Here is a 14,524-nt window from a genome sequence, read left to right on the forward strand (position 1 = left end):
CCGTGTTGTGTTAGAATTGATATAGCATTTCTAGGGTATTCGCCTCAAAGCAATACCAGCCTTCACAATAAACCATAATATAATATTGAAGTTGGTACGATCTGTCATGAGATCTATATTTCAGTAAACTGCTACTATCAAGCATAACCAAATTGGGGACGGGCGAAAATGCATAATTATGGACTGAGTTATGAATGCTTTTAATGGTGCCTTTAAAGATATGTATGGAAGTACATATCTCAAAGGATGAAATGGTAGCCTTTGGAAAAGAAGGTACAACCAAATTAGTTATTTACACCCGGTTCGTTGTTTACAAATAATGGACAAAAGGTCTTCTCTGGCCACAACATCACATTTCATTTTTAATTTATTGACTTTCCTTGATAAAAAAAAGAATCCACGTCTGGGAGATTACTAGATGTCCTCTGTTTTGACCAACTCTGAGGACACTAGTTTGTAGTCCTGTGCAAATCATATATTTCAGGTGTAGCAGAAAGAGTAGGATGAGAGGGCATAAATAGAAGCTGAGTAAAAGTATGTTTAGAACAGAAGCCCTTTTTTTACACAGAGAATTCTAAATGCACGGAGTAGCTTACCAGGTGAAGTAATCACTGGCAATGTTCAATCCTGCTAAAGGAGTTCCCCTTCAGGGCACATGGTGTGCATAGAAGCTGCTGTGCTTTTCTCATGTTCTTATGTTCTCATAGTGGAATCCAACTGATGCCTTTGTTTGCCTTGGAGAACATGTCTGATCAGCTTGCCTGAACCTACTGTAAAAGTGTTGTGTTCTCTTAATTGTGCAAATTCATTTATTCTGCTGGAGGTAGAGGCTCCCCCTTTATAACACTGTTGTGGGGAATCAGAGATAAGAGGCCGCGCTATTTGTGTTCTGCCTTTTAACAAGTATGCAAGCACCAGTGTAATAGCATTATGGGGCAAGTGGGAGTCATGACCATACCGCATTATAACCTGTTCCGTATTATAAAGGACTAACTAGAGAGAGCTGTATTTCACTATGTGATCTCATTTTTCATTCAGAGTTTTTAAACTATTTACCTATTTGCTTGTTTGATGATGTATTTTATACAGCAAGACTTGATAATATGAAGCCCAGTAGTCTAAATTAATTTATAGTCTGAACCATTAATGAAATGAATGCTGATAGCAGCTGTAGAAACTCAGTTTCCCAATTCTATGATAAATATGCAAACATACACATCTTTATTCAAGTGGATGTTTGTTATTGTGATGAAATATAGGTAACAGAATGAAAAACTTTAAACAGACTAAACAAAGCATTTTTGGAACTGTGCTCCGTACAACCAGTGAATGTTTTGAACAGATTTGTATTCAAACTGTATTCTTATTGAGTCACATGTAGCCAAGGTAAAATAATATTCATGACCAAAAATAAGCATGTCTCTGCAAATATCACAGTGAATATAAACAGCTCTACTTTATTGTGAACAGGCTGGCCTGTGGTGATGTCAATGCAGGAAGAGAATTGACACAGACAGTCGGTACTGGGGTAAATGAAAGCGCTTAAACAAAACAGAACAAAACACTTATACAAAACAAAAGGCACATTGGCCAAAATAAATAGACAAATACAAAACAGACACGAAACCAAACCAGTATCGTGCTGGTGTAAACCAGCAGGGATAGGAATTGCTCTCTAATAATATCGGCTTTCTTGTCTCACGTCTCTCTTTCCGCCTCTGAGCGCACAACCCTGTATCACCCCATTTATACACCTGTGGCTGGAGCCTTCATTAATCATTTCATCACTTATTCATTTTATGGCTCGGTCACCCACACACACACATGCACACATCTCCATGCTCACATACCAATATCTCTTTTTAATCTGCACGTGAAGTGATTGTGCAGTTCAATTTACTTATTTCAAATTGCCTAAATACAAGTGCACCAATAGTTCAATTTACTTATTTCAAATTTAGAGGTCAGGTGTCTACCTTAACTACACAAAACAACACAAAGGGCCTCATTCACTGAACAGCGGTAACGTATTTGCCATGCAGTAATCCACTTTACAGCGAGCTTTGTACACCTGCTGTATTCACTAACCAGCGGCAGACAATCTAGCACACAAAACCAGCAGAAGAGCTACACAGGAGAAGTCAGCGAGAGTATTTCAGTCCAGGCAGATGTTACTAGGGCTGTGTGAGGAAGAGGTAATAACTAGATTGAGCACAGATCATACCAGCCTTATACGTAGGTCTCTGGAAAATTCACGATATCACAAATTTCACAGAAATCGTGACTGCCTACCATAAAAAATATGCATTTTATTTTCTTTTACTCTTATTTTGCAAATATGCATTTTATTTTGGCTTCACCCTGCCATGCGATAATTCTGATCCTTTACTGCCTTTTAGTGCACTAGGCCCTAAATGGTTAGTATGGGTATTGCACATTACTGTTCTGCATTTGTAACAGAAGTACGTGACATTAGGTAAGGTAGCCATTGATTGACAAAACGGAAGACTGACACAATTTCATCTCAATTCCAATCTCACTTTTCAGAATCTCTCCCCCAGCATTAAACCAGGCTTCTTCACTCCCACTGCTGTCACAGTTTCAACAGACCCCTTCTCTCTCAGACCTTTCACAGGGAGTCTCTGCAGTACCAAGCCTGCCACCACTGTCTAAACCCAAGAAGACAGAAAACAGTTCCAAAAGAGCCATGGAGAAGGAGGAGGAGGAGAAGCACGACAGTGATTCGGTGAGTCCAGGTCCAGTCCAGGACTTCTATTAGACTATCGAATTAGACCCAGATCATGGGAAGGTCCCTTATAAAAGTGAGATGGAATCAGATGGAAGGAAACTCAAATGGATGGAGATGCAGATGGATCACATTAATTTACTGTAAAGCTACGTCTTAGTTGGTGCTTTTCTTGGCAAGAGCCGAGTTCAAATCAGCATGAAGTTTTAACATCTAATATTATGTAATGGAAATCATATGCCTTACTATACCGGAGAAGCAGACTGCAATGCTTATTTTTTTAATAAAGTTGCTTCATTATTAACATTGTTTGGTAAGGTGTACAACTACGTATAGGGAATAACAATTGTTAATTCTCCCATTCAATCAGACCCGGGATCCAGAAAGTAAGAAGGAGGATGATAAGAGCACCATAGGGGATGGCAACGAAAGGCAACCAGTGTGCACAGTGTTGGACTCTACAGAGTCAGCAACAGCACACAAAACACAGTCCCCTCAGGAGCCTAAAAAAAAAAGGCAAGTAACTTACACCATCGAAACCAAAATAGACAGCAAGGAAAGTAAGAAAGTGAAAGCAGCGGCCAGCCGCCAGCAGGACCGACGGAAGCGCACTAGACTGACACCTAAAGATATTATAAGAAGGGCATCAATCAAATACAGTAAGCACAGACCTGGAACCAAGACCAAGAACGAGCTTGAAGAGGAGGAGGAGGAAGAGGAAGATGAGGACGAGTGAGTATATCAAGGGTTGTCTGTCTTTGAATACATCTGTCATTTTAGACCTTAACTAGCCCTAAAGTAATCCCTCCCGTATAAAAGTTTACTATAGTAAGAGCATAGCAAGGTGTAATGAAGCATGGTGAATGGAAATGCATAGGTAAGCATCATTACAGGCTAAATATATAAATTCCCTCCACCTTCTTTATAACTCCTTCCTAACTATAAAGTTAACTATTGCAGTGCCAGTTTTAGACATCCCCAGACGCTTATCCCAAGATTAAGTATATTTTTTATTATATTCAATAGCAAACCAAAATCCTGACCTTAGCCACCACTGAAATCAGAAGAAAAATGTCACCCCATAAATGTGACCCCTCTCTGGGCATTTAAACAATTATAGTGATAGCACATCCTCACACTTGTGACCATCCTGTGAAGTTGTTGAGTGCTGGATCTCTGTTTTGTGCAGTGAGGATGCTGGCTGTTCTTCAGCAGAGTGGAGAGCCGCTAAGGCAGGAGGGAAAGCCAGACAGCTGACTGAGCAGCAGGTCAAAGGTGAGCCAACCCTGATATACCCTGGAGTGCAGTGGAGGAGTGGGGGTCAAGGGTGGTGTTATCAGGAGAACTGGAGTTTGCATAGTGAGACAGGGTGACTGATCTGGCTTTAAAGGAATTCTATCAATCAATCAATCAATCTTTATTTTATATAGCGCCTTCCATAGTGGACCACCATCACAAAGTGCTTTACAAGATACAGTAAAAAAACAATGCATAATACATTAAATACAGTGAAAAAACAATGCAAAATAATACATTAAATACAGAATGTGAAAATTCTAAAACATTCTGTATGCGTATGTCATACAGAATCATAAGAAAATACAGTGGGCCCTGCTGTTTATATGCAAAGCCCTGCTGTTTATATGTGTTGTGTTTTATTGTTTGATTTAAAATGTATTGCTTAGTATTTAAAGAAAACGTTTATTTTAGAACAGGGTACCCCTGCCCCTGTATATTTGGTATGTGCATTTAAAAGATGGCAAAGCTGTATGTTTATTATTGTTTAGCAGCGTGGGTGGGGAAGCCCCATCCACACACAAACCTCGTGCAGAAGGTGACTATCTCCCGAGTTAATTCGTTGATTTAATTGTTGCTAATCAGGAGATGGTCACTTGTATAAAAGGCTGCAGCTTTCTGTGTTCCGGGTGGGTTGTTCGGAGGAGGAATGTGTGTGTGAGAGAGCGACGGGAGAGGGAAAGCAAAAACAAAACAAAACAAAATGAAACAAAAGTAAAAACAACTGCTACGAGTTCTGGAAGCTCCAGCATCATATTTGTTTAGTTATGATTATTTTGTGTTAGCCATCGGTATCACACAGATCAAAAACAAATGCAGACACTAGTTTAAAAGTATAACAACATCAGTTTATTTATAGCACAGACTGACACAAAATAGAGAATTCCTAAATACTAGTGGTCAAATTAGCTTAAAGTGAGAAGAAAGGAGATTTAACAGTCAGTCTCTGATTTTTGTACTACATAATGGAAAACCCATAAGAATAATAATAATAATTTCCATCTCAATGTTCTTGCAGCTTTCCGTGAAGTGTTTGGACTGTTTGATAGGAACAGTGAGAACTGTGTTGATGCCCCTCTGCTGGGGTCCCGTCTGAAAGATTTGGGGCTGTCTGTGGGCGAAGAGGAGCTGAAAATGGCGGTGCAAAGTGCTGATATAGACGGTGAGCTGCAGGGGAGAATTTTGTGTACCGCTTCCCTTGTGTCAAACAGAAACAAATGCTCAATGAGGATATTAATAAGTAAATAGAGGTTCTGCTGTATGATAAAGGTTTTAATGTGTCTTCCAGGAGATGGAATGGTAAATTTTGAAGATTTCCTAGCAGTGGTGACAGACTTCAGAAGATTTTCCCGAGCTTTGAATGGTAAAAGAACATGCAGCTGCAGTAACTATGAAGAACAAATGAGTACCACAATTCTCTAATATAGCGCACTGGTGTAAAACTCAACCCTGTAATGTCTGTCACGTAATACTCTGCCTTACCCAAAGAACACCAGATCAAGATGAATGTCTGTGACACAGTAACTGGTGCGTCTTCATATAGCAGTCAACAGAATCCTTTTGTAGATTTTCTTCAGCGAAATGTTTAAATTGAATTAAAAGTGGGGTTGAATAGTAAAGGCTAACTTTGTTATACTGAAAGCAATGCCTCCCTCCTCTTCTCATCTCTCTCCCTGCATGGCTTCACAAAACAAGCCACTTGAAAGTACAATATATTGTTTTGTTTTTTTTATGTATGTTGCAGTTTGTATCTTTTCTTTGTTTTTAGTTTCCTCTGACTTTGCCAAAGATGTTAATTCCAAAGATGTTGTAGACACAGTGTTCTACACTGTGATAACCAAAATGGTTGGAATGGGAGCGCTTTCTCACAAGCAAACAGGGGAGATTGTCAGGTGAGCTAGAAACTGTTCTGTTTTATTTCTTGCTGCCATAATATATAAACTATTAGGGACTGTGTTTAATGTTGGTTGATATTTTAGTAATTCAGCTAAAACTCTACTATTACAGTAATGTTGCAGTAATGTTTATTGTATACAATTACCATGGCAGTAGGCAATTTTTACTAAATTATGTTTTAATGTTGTCTAAAAATACAAAAATAAAACATATCTAAAACTGATAGGCTTGAGTTAATTTTTTGCAGATTCTCTCAGCCCTCCCTTCCTAGCGACTGCATGCTTCTAGATGTTAAAAGGTACTGCGCTGGTCTTATCACGATAATAAACCTATTTTCTTTGTTTTCTTTAACCCTATTAGATATTACCATGCAATGTTCATGAGAACACTAAAGAAGAAGCTGATGAAAATCGAGGGAGACCACGTTATTGGAGACTACTCTAAAGGGGCCAGCCTCTTGGGATTGACTGACAAGCAGCTGCTTAAATACCTAAAGCCGCTGTGTAGTAGTAAGGGACCTTTACATTTCCATAGCAACCTGATTCCCCGTGATTGACTTCCACTGGGTACATGGCCATACAAACCCCTTATCCAATTCAGACAAAACTCGCGCGGAGGCACTGTTAGATATTACTGTGATACAGTTCATTACCAGCCACAATTTCATATAAATCACCTCTTTTATATAGTTTCTAAGCAGATTTATTGGCAGTGCTCTATATGACGCTGTGTTTCACCATTACTTCTTACTGTGCATTCCCACATTCCCAGATTGTTCTTAGATAGTTGTGGTAGGCCCTTCACTCAACTACACTGGTTCTTGAGCACTGACACCTGAGAAAGTATGGGGGCTCCCTGCCTGTCAATGTATAGAGGGCGTCTTGTCTGTCTACCTGTATATGGGGCACCCTGACTATCTATCTGTATATGATCATGACTGCAATTTTAACATTTGGCCCAAAAGAATATATGCATGGATATCTGTATGTAATGTTGGTAACCACCCAGGTAACCCATAACAAGATAGAATTTAACATACATTACTAAAATATGAATATGTAGCACACCAATGTGTATATGGCTAGAATAAGAATACTCACTATATATAAGGCCACCATCTGCAGTATATTTCCCATGTATATTTGTGATAGAGTTGAAATGTGATGGCTGAGTTTGTTACCTGTTGTGTGTGTGTTAGGTAAATCACGCAGCCCGTACTCAGTGTTGCCGTGTCTGACAGCAGAGGCACGGCCCAAGAGGCTGCTGAGGAAACCTGGGTCCAGGCACCCCGCCTTGGATCCAGAGGGTGAGCCTGGGGGCCATATCTCACTCCACAGGAAAAACACGGTAGGTCACCAGACTAGCAATGGTAGCAGTGCCACCCAGCACTATCCCACCTAGAAACATTTCTGTGCAAATTAAAGCCCCCCTCAAATGTGTTGCTGTGTTTTCTTTGTTACAGCTGTAGATACACTGGCGGTCACCTTAATAATTCCACCTCTTACTAACAGCAAGCAATCAATCAATCATTAATTTTATATAGCAGCTTTCATGATAAATTGCCCCAGAGCGCTTTACATAGACAAAAACGTGACTAATATTAAAAGTAACAGTAAACAATAAATGTGAACAATGAACAATCATTTTATGATGATTATAAAAAAGTATTTTAATCTAGTTTTAAAAGATAGCACTGAATAGCTAATCATGCCCTCTTTAAACATATGCAAACGATTTTAGTGAAGCTATCTCACAAGCGCAATCTTGCTTCAAAATATGATCAATTTTTGTCAGTGGGGCCCAGTTTTTCCCACTCAAGCACACTGCTCACGAAATATCTCGGTATCCCTGAGTAGATCATTGTCTCCTCTTTAAATATATACAAATTATTTTAATCAAAAAACTGGTCCCACAGCTGCAGTGGTATCCACAATATTATCAGTTTACTAGCCAGGTGGAATGACTGTGTGGGAGGGAATAATGAAGAACAATTGTCACACATAGTCAGTCTGCATTGGCTGCAAATTGATTTTTATATATATTTGTGGTAACACTTTACCTGGTAATGAATTGGCAGCTCAGCCCATTGAATAGAATGGAAAGGCAAGGGGTGGATGTGAACCCCAAGCCATACATTTCCAAGACAAATGTCTTTCCATTCAACTGAAGAGCAAGCTCTGTTGTCAGGCGGTGAGTATATACCTGATCGCAGTGTTACCAACCGCTAGGAGGAGGTCCATGACAACCTGTAGGGTTGAATATATTTCAAGAGAAGATGATTAGCTGGTCAGGAATTCCAAGATATTTAGTTATTAAAGGATCTGGGTGGGATAAAAGAAGCAACACATAAAGCAACACACTCAGTCCGACCCCCAGTCATTCTGTTTTAAGGCAGATGACACCATCATTTTACGTGCATTATCAATTCACTACGTTCATTCTTATTCCCTCTGGGAGTTGTCTTGAATTGCATTATACACAGACTAGTCAAACAAGTAGAGACCTGCTACTGAAGTCCGCAATGTGTAGCTCCTGGAGCACTCTTTGAGTGGTAATGTGTCTTGTCCATTAGTGAAGGCTTCAGTGCTTTGGGCCAGTGTAGAATGTCTGGTGCTTGTCACAATATTTTGCACTGGATCCACCATGACTGAAGAACCCTGGCATGTCGGTAAATGCAGCCACTGCGTTAAGGGTCAACGCTCCTTGTACAGATCCTTCTGCTCTCATGCAGCTTATATAGGTCTAGATGATAACGTGACGTGCCACATGACCGCATACATACAGACTGTGCTATTTTCATTATGTTGCTGCAACAAAATGTTTGAAAAGTTGTTAGTGTATTTGTGCTGTATTTTTGGTCCCTTAATTGATCCTTTGGACTGTACATTTTTGAGAGGGTTACTGAACACACTACATTTTTTTTTTGTTTAGTTATATATATATAATATTATAATATAATATAAAATTATTCAGAACCATCAGGACCGAGTTTAAAATATTGCTGAATGTATCTTGCAGGTGGCTCTATCAGCTTTAACAGTCCACGTTTGTTGAGTAACCCAAGAGATGTTGAATAATATTAGAACTGATATAGAGATCCCTGCACTGACCCACTAAGACCACGGTCTGTGATTGTCAGCCCTGCTCTGTGTTTTGTTGTGCTTTTACTTGTTTGTACAGTCCTGCTGGCTCGGCCCCACTGACCTATCTGTGCTCCAGAGTGGTAGCAACACAGTCATTCTTATTAAAATATTACATTACACGACTACGTTGGCTGTCTACATTAATTATGCAGCATTTATTCACAACATCTTCTCGTTCTGGCATGATTCTAACATATGCAGGGAGGTAATAAATTATCTTACAACATTAGAAATTGTAGAAAAGTCGTTTCTTTTGCTGTTTTCATTGCATTGTATCATGATTGAACCATGGGACTGATTAACCTTTTTTCTATCACCGTTGCAAGTCGAGCAGTTGGCAGATTCTGCCACGAGGGGTCTCCCTTCTCCCAGGAGTGAAATTCTCCATTTGTGAGCCAGTTTCTTACAGATTTTGACAATCATAGTTGTTGTAATATATATATATATATATATTTATTTTTATTTCTTTTTTTCTGTTTTGGGCAGTACCTTATCAGATATCAATCTCTCTGATATCTATTCGGCCAAACAGAATATTGCTTGTATGCCATGATCGTCACTAATTAACCTATGTTTCTTTACTAACCCTTCTTTTTTTTGTGTTAATTTTTTTTTCCATTGGTGGCACAGATGCAAGTTCTTCGAGAGCCAGAGGGGACCCCCGGCCAAATCTATCTTAACATCTCTATCATTTCATGCTTCCCCTGGGTGCAGCACACATGCACCCTGGGCTTGGAGGCCGATTGATTTGGTCTTGCTTTCATCGATGCCAGTTCTTCTCTGTCTGGCCGTGCCGATCTCCCGAAGCGTAGGCGTTCCTTATTAGTCAGGGCAACTTATTCTAGTTTTCCCAAATGTATCCTCTATCCTTCTCTTCATTTTCCCCTTGGGGGACGTAACGCTTGGGCCCTAGCCTTGGAGACCGATCGGTGCGGTCTCACCTCCGTGAGGGCGGGTCTCCGCGAGTCAAGGGGCAAGCATGTCATCTTCCAAAAGTCACAAGCACATAATTCCTAGTTCAAGTCCCAGGGCTTACTCCTCACAGCCCTTGCTTCTGTTCCATCAATTAATACAAAAATCATTAAGTATTTATTAATTGATTTTCTGCACTGTTTTTATTGGCAAAGTTGTTTTGCTTTCAGGTTATTGCGATGAGACCAGGACCCAAAACGAAAAACATGATTAGCCCAGTGCAGGTCAAATTAAGAATATCTAAGAAAACTAGAAATACAATGAGGTACGACAGCATGGCTCTAATAAGGAAAAGGGTAAGTTATGTGAAAAAAAAATAATAATATTGGCCATATTTAATAGGATATTATGATTTTCGTTGTTTTTGATTCCGATTAACAGTGATTTAAGTAAGTTACAGAAACTTTTTTTTAAATGCAATGACACTGGTAAGCAGTAACTTTATTATTTATAAAAAAAGACTGCATACAGAGACATTACCTTGTCTGAGCTCTCTCTCTCTCTGCCCGGCAGGTCAAGGAGGGCAGTAACCAATACCTGAATGAGCTGTTTCAGAGCAAGCAGAGGGACACCTCGAAATTGTGGGATGAACTGGGAAAGTGGAACGCCCCTGAGGCACTGGAAAGCTTTCAACAGAACTTCTCCACCTACAGCTGGAGTTGGACTGGCTGCCGTAACCTTCTGGAGATTGAAGACCTTAGTCAAAAGCTCTTCCTCCCATTCCACACCCAAATGAGCAGCCCTTCACCTAGCACTGCCTCACACAGCCGCCCTCTGAACCCTGCGCGCTCCACGGACCAGGTGGAGGAGATCAGACAAGTGGACTGAAGACTGTCATCTTTGTTAAAACGTAGATATTTAACATTCGATAAAACATGCACAAAAAACTAAAATTAGCCATGGCATTTTATTTAGTTACGGTAGGGTATAAAAAAAGGCTTGAATGTTTTGTTTAAAGTCATTTTCTGCACCACCCCCCTTCTGAATTGTGACATCCAATACTTAAGAGTTCACAAAATGCTGAATTTACTAATTTACCTTTCTTGTTGTTTATAAATACTTTGAATATAATTTTTGCCTCTGTCATCAAATCCTTGTGTGGTGCTATAGAGCTCTGAAACATGTCTTATCTCTAGTGATCTTCTAGTTGTGGTGCTATAGAGCAGGGGTTCTCATATGTTTCATGTTGTGACCCCCCTCCCCACACACACACACACGCACAGTACATTATCATATGAAATTACTGTACATACTATATATAGAGAGAAGACATGTTAGAGAAGGTCTTTGGGGCCATGGCGGGGGTTAAACATTATGTTGAAGAAGATCATCCAGGAGAAGACGAATACAATGAACCAGAAGATACAGAGACAAGGGCTAATTTTTAATTGAACAAAATGTAGAGGACATCAATAAAGCTACATACACCCTGTACAGCCAGAGGATTGTATCCACAACCTTGGAACAGAAATGGCCTCTTAATTATTTAAATAATGGTAATTCTCTGCTCTAGTGGTACCAATAGAACCACCTGCTGTAATCTCTTCCTCCAGCTCTTGGGTCTTTCTCTTCTGCAGATTGTGCCTTTTGTGTTACAAGGTTTTGTTTTGATGTCTGTGAGTTTTGTAACCAGTCTTCTGGTATAACTGGTTGCTAAAACTCTCTTTGAATGGAAAGTCAGTGCCACAGCAGCACTTTGTAAAGTGTAAATTCTCATGGATAGATGTGTTCCTAGTAAAGGTGAAACCCTCTCTTGGCTGCTGCTCCCTGACACTGCTGAGGCATTGCAGCCTGAGTAGAGTGCTAGCTATGCTGTGTATTAAACTTTCCAATGCTCAATTTACTTGAGGTTTTAAATTAAAAAGCAGGTACAATCTCAGAGAGAACTGCAGAGTAGCACTAATGTTTAGCTGTACAGTAGTAGTCTGAACATGAGGTATTTGTACGCTGTCTTGTGATTGGCTGGGTGGACAATTGAAATTCAGTATACTGTGGGTGGAGGTCATTTGGCTTGTCATTAAATCCACTTGTAGAGTACACAAAGCCGAATGTAGTCAAATAAACCCTAAAGATAGCAAGGAAATGTTACCTTTTGAATCTTTCATTTTGACCCACTCTGACAATTAAGTGGATACTGTTTAATATCTCCAATACAAATCTAGGACAGTTATTTGAGCTGCAAATTAAAGCCATAATTGGTACCTTGTGACCCAGTTTTTATGACTGAGAATTATAGATATCTACTAAATGCAGTTTTATTATCTCTAACAGTACAACATCCCATTAATACAACTCAAAGGTTTTTTGAATACATTTATTAAATATGGAGGAATTTATATTAACATAGAGGAATTAATATTAACTGTAAATACAATGTTAAGAATAGCTTGTTTTTTTGATTTTGGTAATGGTAATCTTTAAATATATTTTGTGATCTTTAAATAATTGTGTTTGTTTATGTTACATGTTTGCATTTGTATCACTTGTAATATTGGCACTAAATTATACTGTAGTGCAATCCCTGTAGAAATACATGAAATCAATCCTTCTTGTAGGAAGAAATTGGCCAAACAAAGAATTTAATCATATGTTCTCTAAACACTTTGGCAAATCAGAAGCAGCAGGTCTTGTGCTCTGAATTGTCTGTGCTGTAGGGTGTGTTAGGCTCCTTGTTGTTAAATTCCAATAATTTCATAAGGCTCAGAAGACCATACCTATCTCTTGAGAAATACCCTCTTCTCTGAAGCAGTTTTGTGCATGCATGTGAAACAGCTCAGCTGTCAATGCCAATGCATGCACATAGTCTCACTCTCTGATTTCCTTCCCAGTAGGTGGGTTTCTATTGGAGGATTGAATGCAAATGTAAACAAGTTTAAAAACACTAAAGCAATTGTATTGTGTGCTAAAGCCCTGCCTGTTTTTTTTTTATTGCATTATTTAGCGAACTTTGAACAACATGCCTTTGTGCGCGGAAAGAGGTGGGAATGGAACAGACTCTGAATGAGGACAAAAAGTGGGATCAAGGAGAATCCTGATTTCCTACCTGTGTTAGAGGAAAATAATCATTTTCATCACTAAAGTGCCAGCAGAACCAGCAGCTCCTTCTGAATGTAAGTGTGGCTTTAATCTATTTTGTCCTATTTTCTATTGCTCTTTTTTGCTTATTTAATAGTTTATAACATGCAAACAACCAACATGTGCTTTATAAGTATTTAACCTCAGTGTGCCAACATTTGTAAGGCTCATATAACAGTATGATAACATATATGTGATATTAACTATGTATTGTGTTGAATATATTGTATTTTCTAACGAAACAGGTTTAATAAAACAAATGCATTACAACTTTATCTTATAGATATTCTAGTATATATATTATATATATTATATATATATATAATATATTTATATATATAATATATAATATAATATATATAATATATATATATATATATATATCCTAATCATATGATGACCTACTATACATGTTGAAAAACTAACTAGTTGGGTGGGAACTAAAATCTGATGGCTAGCTAATATGTAGCTTAATTAGTTATTAGTCACCACATTTTCCATAGAAATGTGTGTTGTCATGGAATGCTTCGGTGTATACAAGGCGTGCATGGAGGGCAAAGTGAAAATATGCCTCATTCCAATAGGGTGGCTATGCAGTATGCTGTTCTTCATATGTTCACATGCCCGTACTATGATATGGCTTTTTATTAAATAATCTTTCCCCTATAAAAGTTTCCCATATCAATAGCATGGCGAAGTGCATAGCATAGCATAGCAATAGCATTTTATAGGTATTGTAAAGCATAAAAAAACCACAAAAATCATGGTAAGCTATGGTAAATGCATATTATAACAATGGGGAAATCACAGGGAAACTGCTAAATTACTGTACAAATTTACCATGGGGAACTTTGTATGGGTTAAAAAAAAGATAGTTATGAATGTGAGACATTAAAAAGGGACACCGTGACAATGCTCTCCACAATCACAGCTCCCAGTCTCATTGTATTGCAGACTGTAATAAACTGCAGCATTTTCACTTGCTTTCTTCTTCCTGGTCCCTGAACTCTGCTTTGACTTTTATTGATGTTTGCTAGGCTTTTCCTGTCTTTTTGGAGGTGCGTTCATAGATGTATGGTACCTTTCTTTCTTTCTTTCTTTCTTTCTTTCTTTCTTTCTTTCTTTCTTTCTTTCTTTCTTTCTCTTTTAAAATGCACTGTCGATTATTAAGCCTTCCAAAATAAACAGGCTTTTTGTACTTTTAAAAGATCAGTAAACATTGTATTAAGCCAAGTTCAAATGAGAATTCTAGTTTATATATAAAATAACAAGTAGAGCGAATAATCCTAGGAGGAGTGCATTCTAGATGTTGTATTGTTGCTGGATGAGAGATGTTCTGGGGTGTGACAGCTGGACATGCACCTGCATAGAGCATGCACTCCCAACACATCAAAAC

At 38.7% G+C, this 14,524-nt stretch overlaps 2 protein-coding genes across 2 annotated transcripts in view; both read left to right on the forward strand.

Annotated features, from left to right (window-relative positions):
* Positions 1–5,830: 5,830 nt before the first annotated feature.
* On the forward strand, positions 5,831–10,881 carry LOC121301762. The gene is made up of 5 exons (XM_041231360.1): positions 5,831–5,934; positions 6,299–6,447; positions 7,137–7,285; positions 10,224–10,349; positions 10,567–10,881. The coding sequence occupies exons 1-5, from the start codon at positions 5,885–5,887 to the stop codon at positions 10,879–10,881; spliced, it is 789 nt and encodes a 262-aa protein (XP_041087294.1). The 5' UTR covers positions 5,831–5,884.
* Positions 10,882–12,801: 1,920 nt separating this feature from the next.
* The window catches only part of mylk5 (myosin, light chain kinase 5), a 50,995-nt gene continuing 49,272 nt past the window's right edge, over positions 12,802–14,524 (forward strand). Inside the window, 2 exon segments of the mRNA XM_041231647.1 lie at positions 12,802–12,884; positions 12,995–13,163. The gene's annotated coding sequence lies outside the window, so the exon portion shown is untranslated.

Source organism: Polyodon spathula, chromosome 28 (genome assembly GCF_017654505.1).
Source record: "Polyodon spathula isolate WHYD16114869_AA chromosome 28, ASM1765450v1, whole genome shotgun sequence".
Lineage (NCBI taxonomy): Eukaryota > Metazoa > Chordata > Actinopteri > Acipenseriformes > Polyodontidae > Polyodon > Polyodon spathula.

What these genes read in the sequence shown, in the direction of transcription:
- LOC121301762 (XM_041231360.1), top strand. Translation starts at nt 5,885, where the DNA reads ATGGTTGGAATGGGAGCGCTTTCTCACAAGCAAACAGGGGAGATTGTC. An exon ending in CACTCCACAGGAAAAACACG is followed by an intron (nt 7,286 to 10,223) that starts GTAGGTCACCAG and finishes TTTTGCTTTCAG; the next exon opens with GTTATTGCGATGAGACCAGG. An exon ending in TGGCTCTAATAAGGAAAAGG is followed by an intron (nt 10,350 to 10,566) that starts GTAAGTTATGTG and finishes TCTGCCCGGCAG; the next exon opens with GTCAAGGAGGGCAGTAACCA.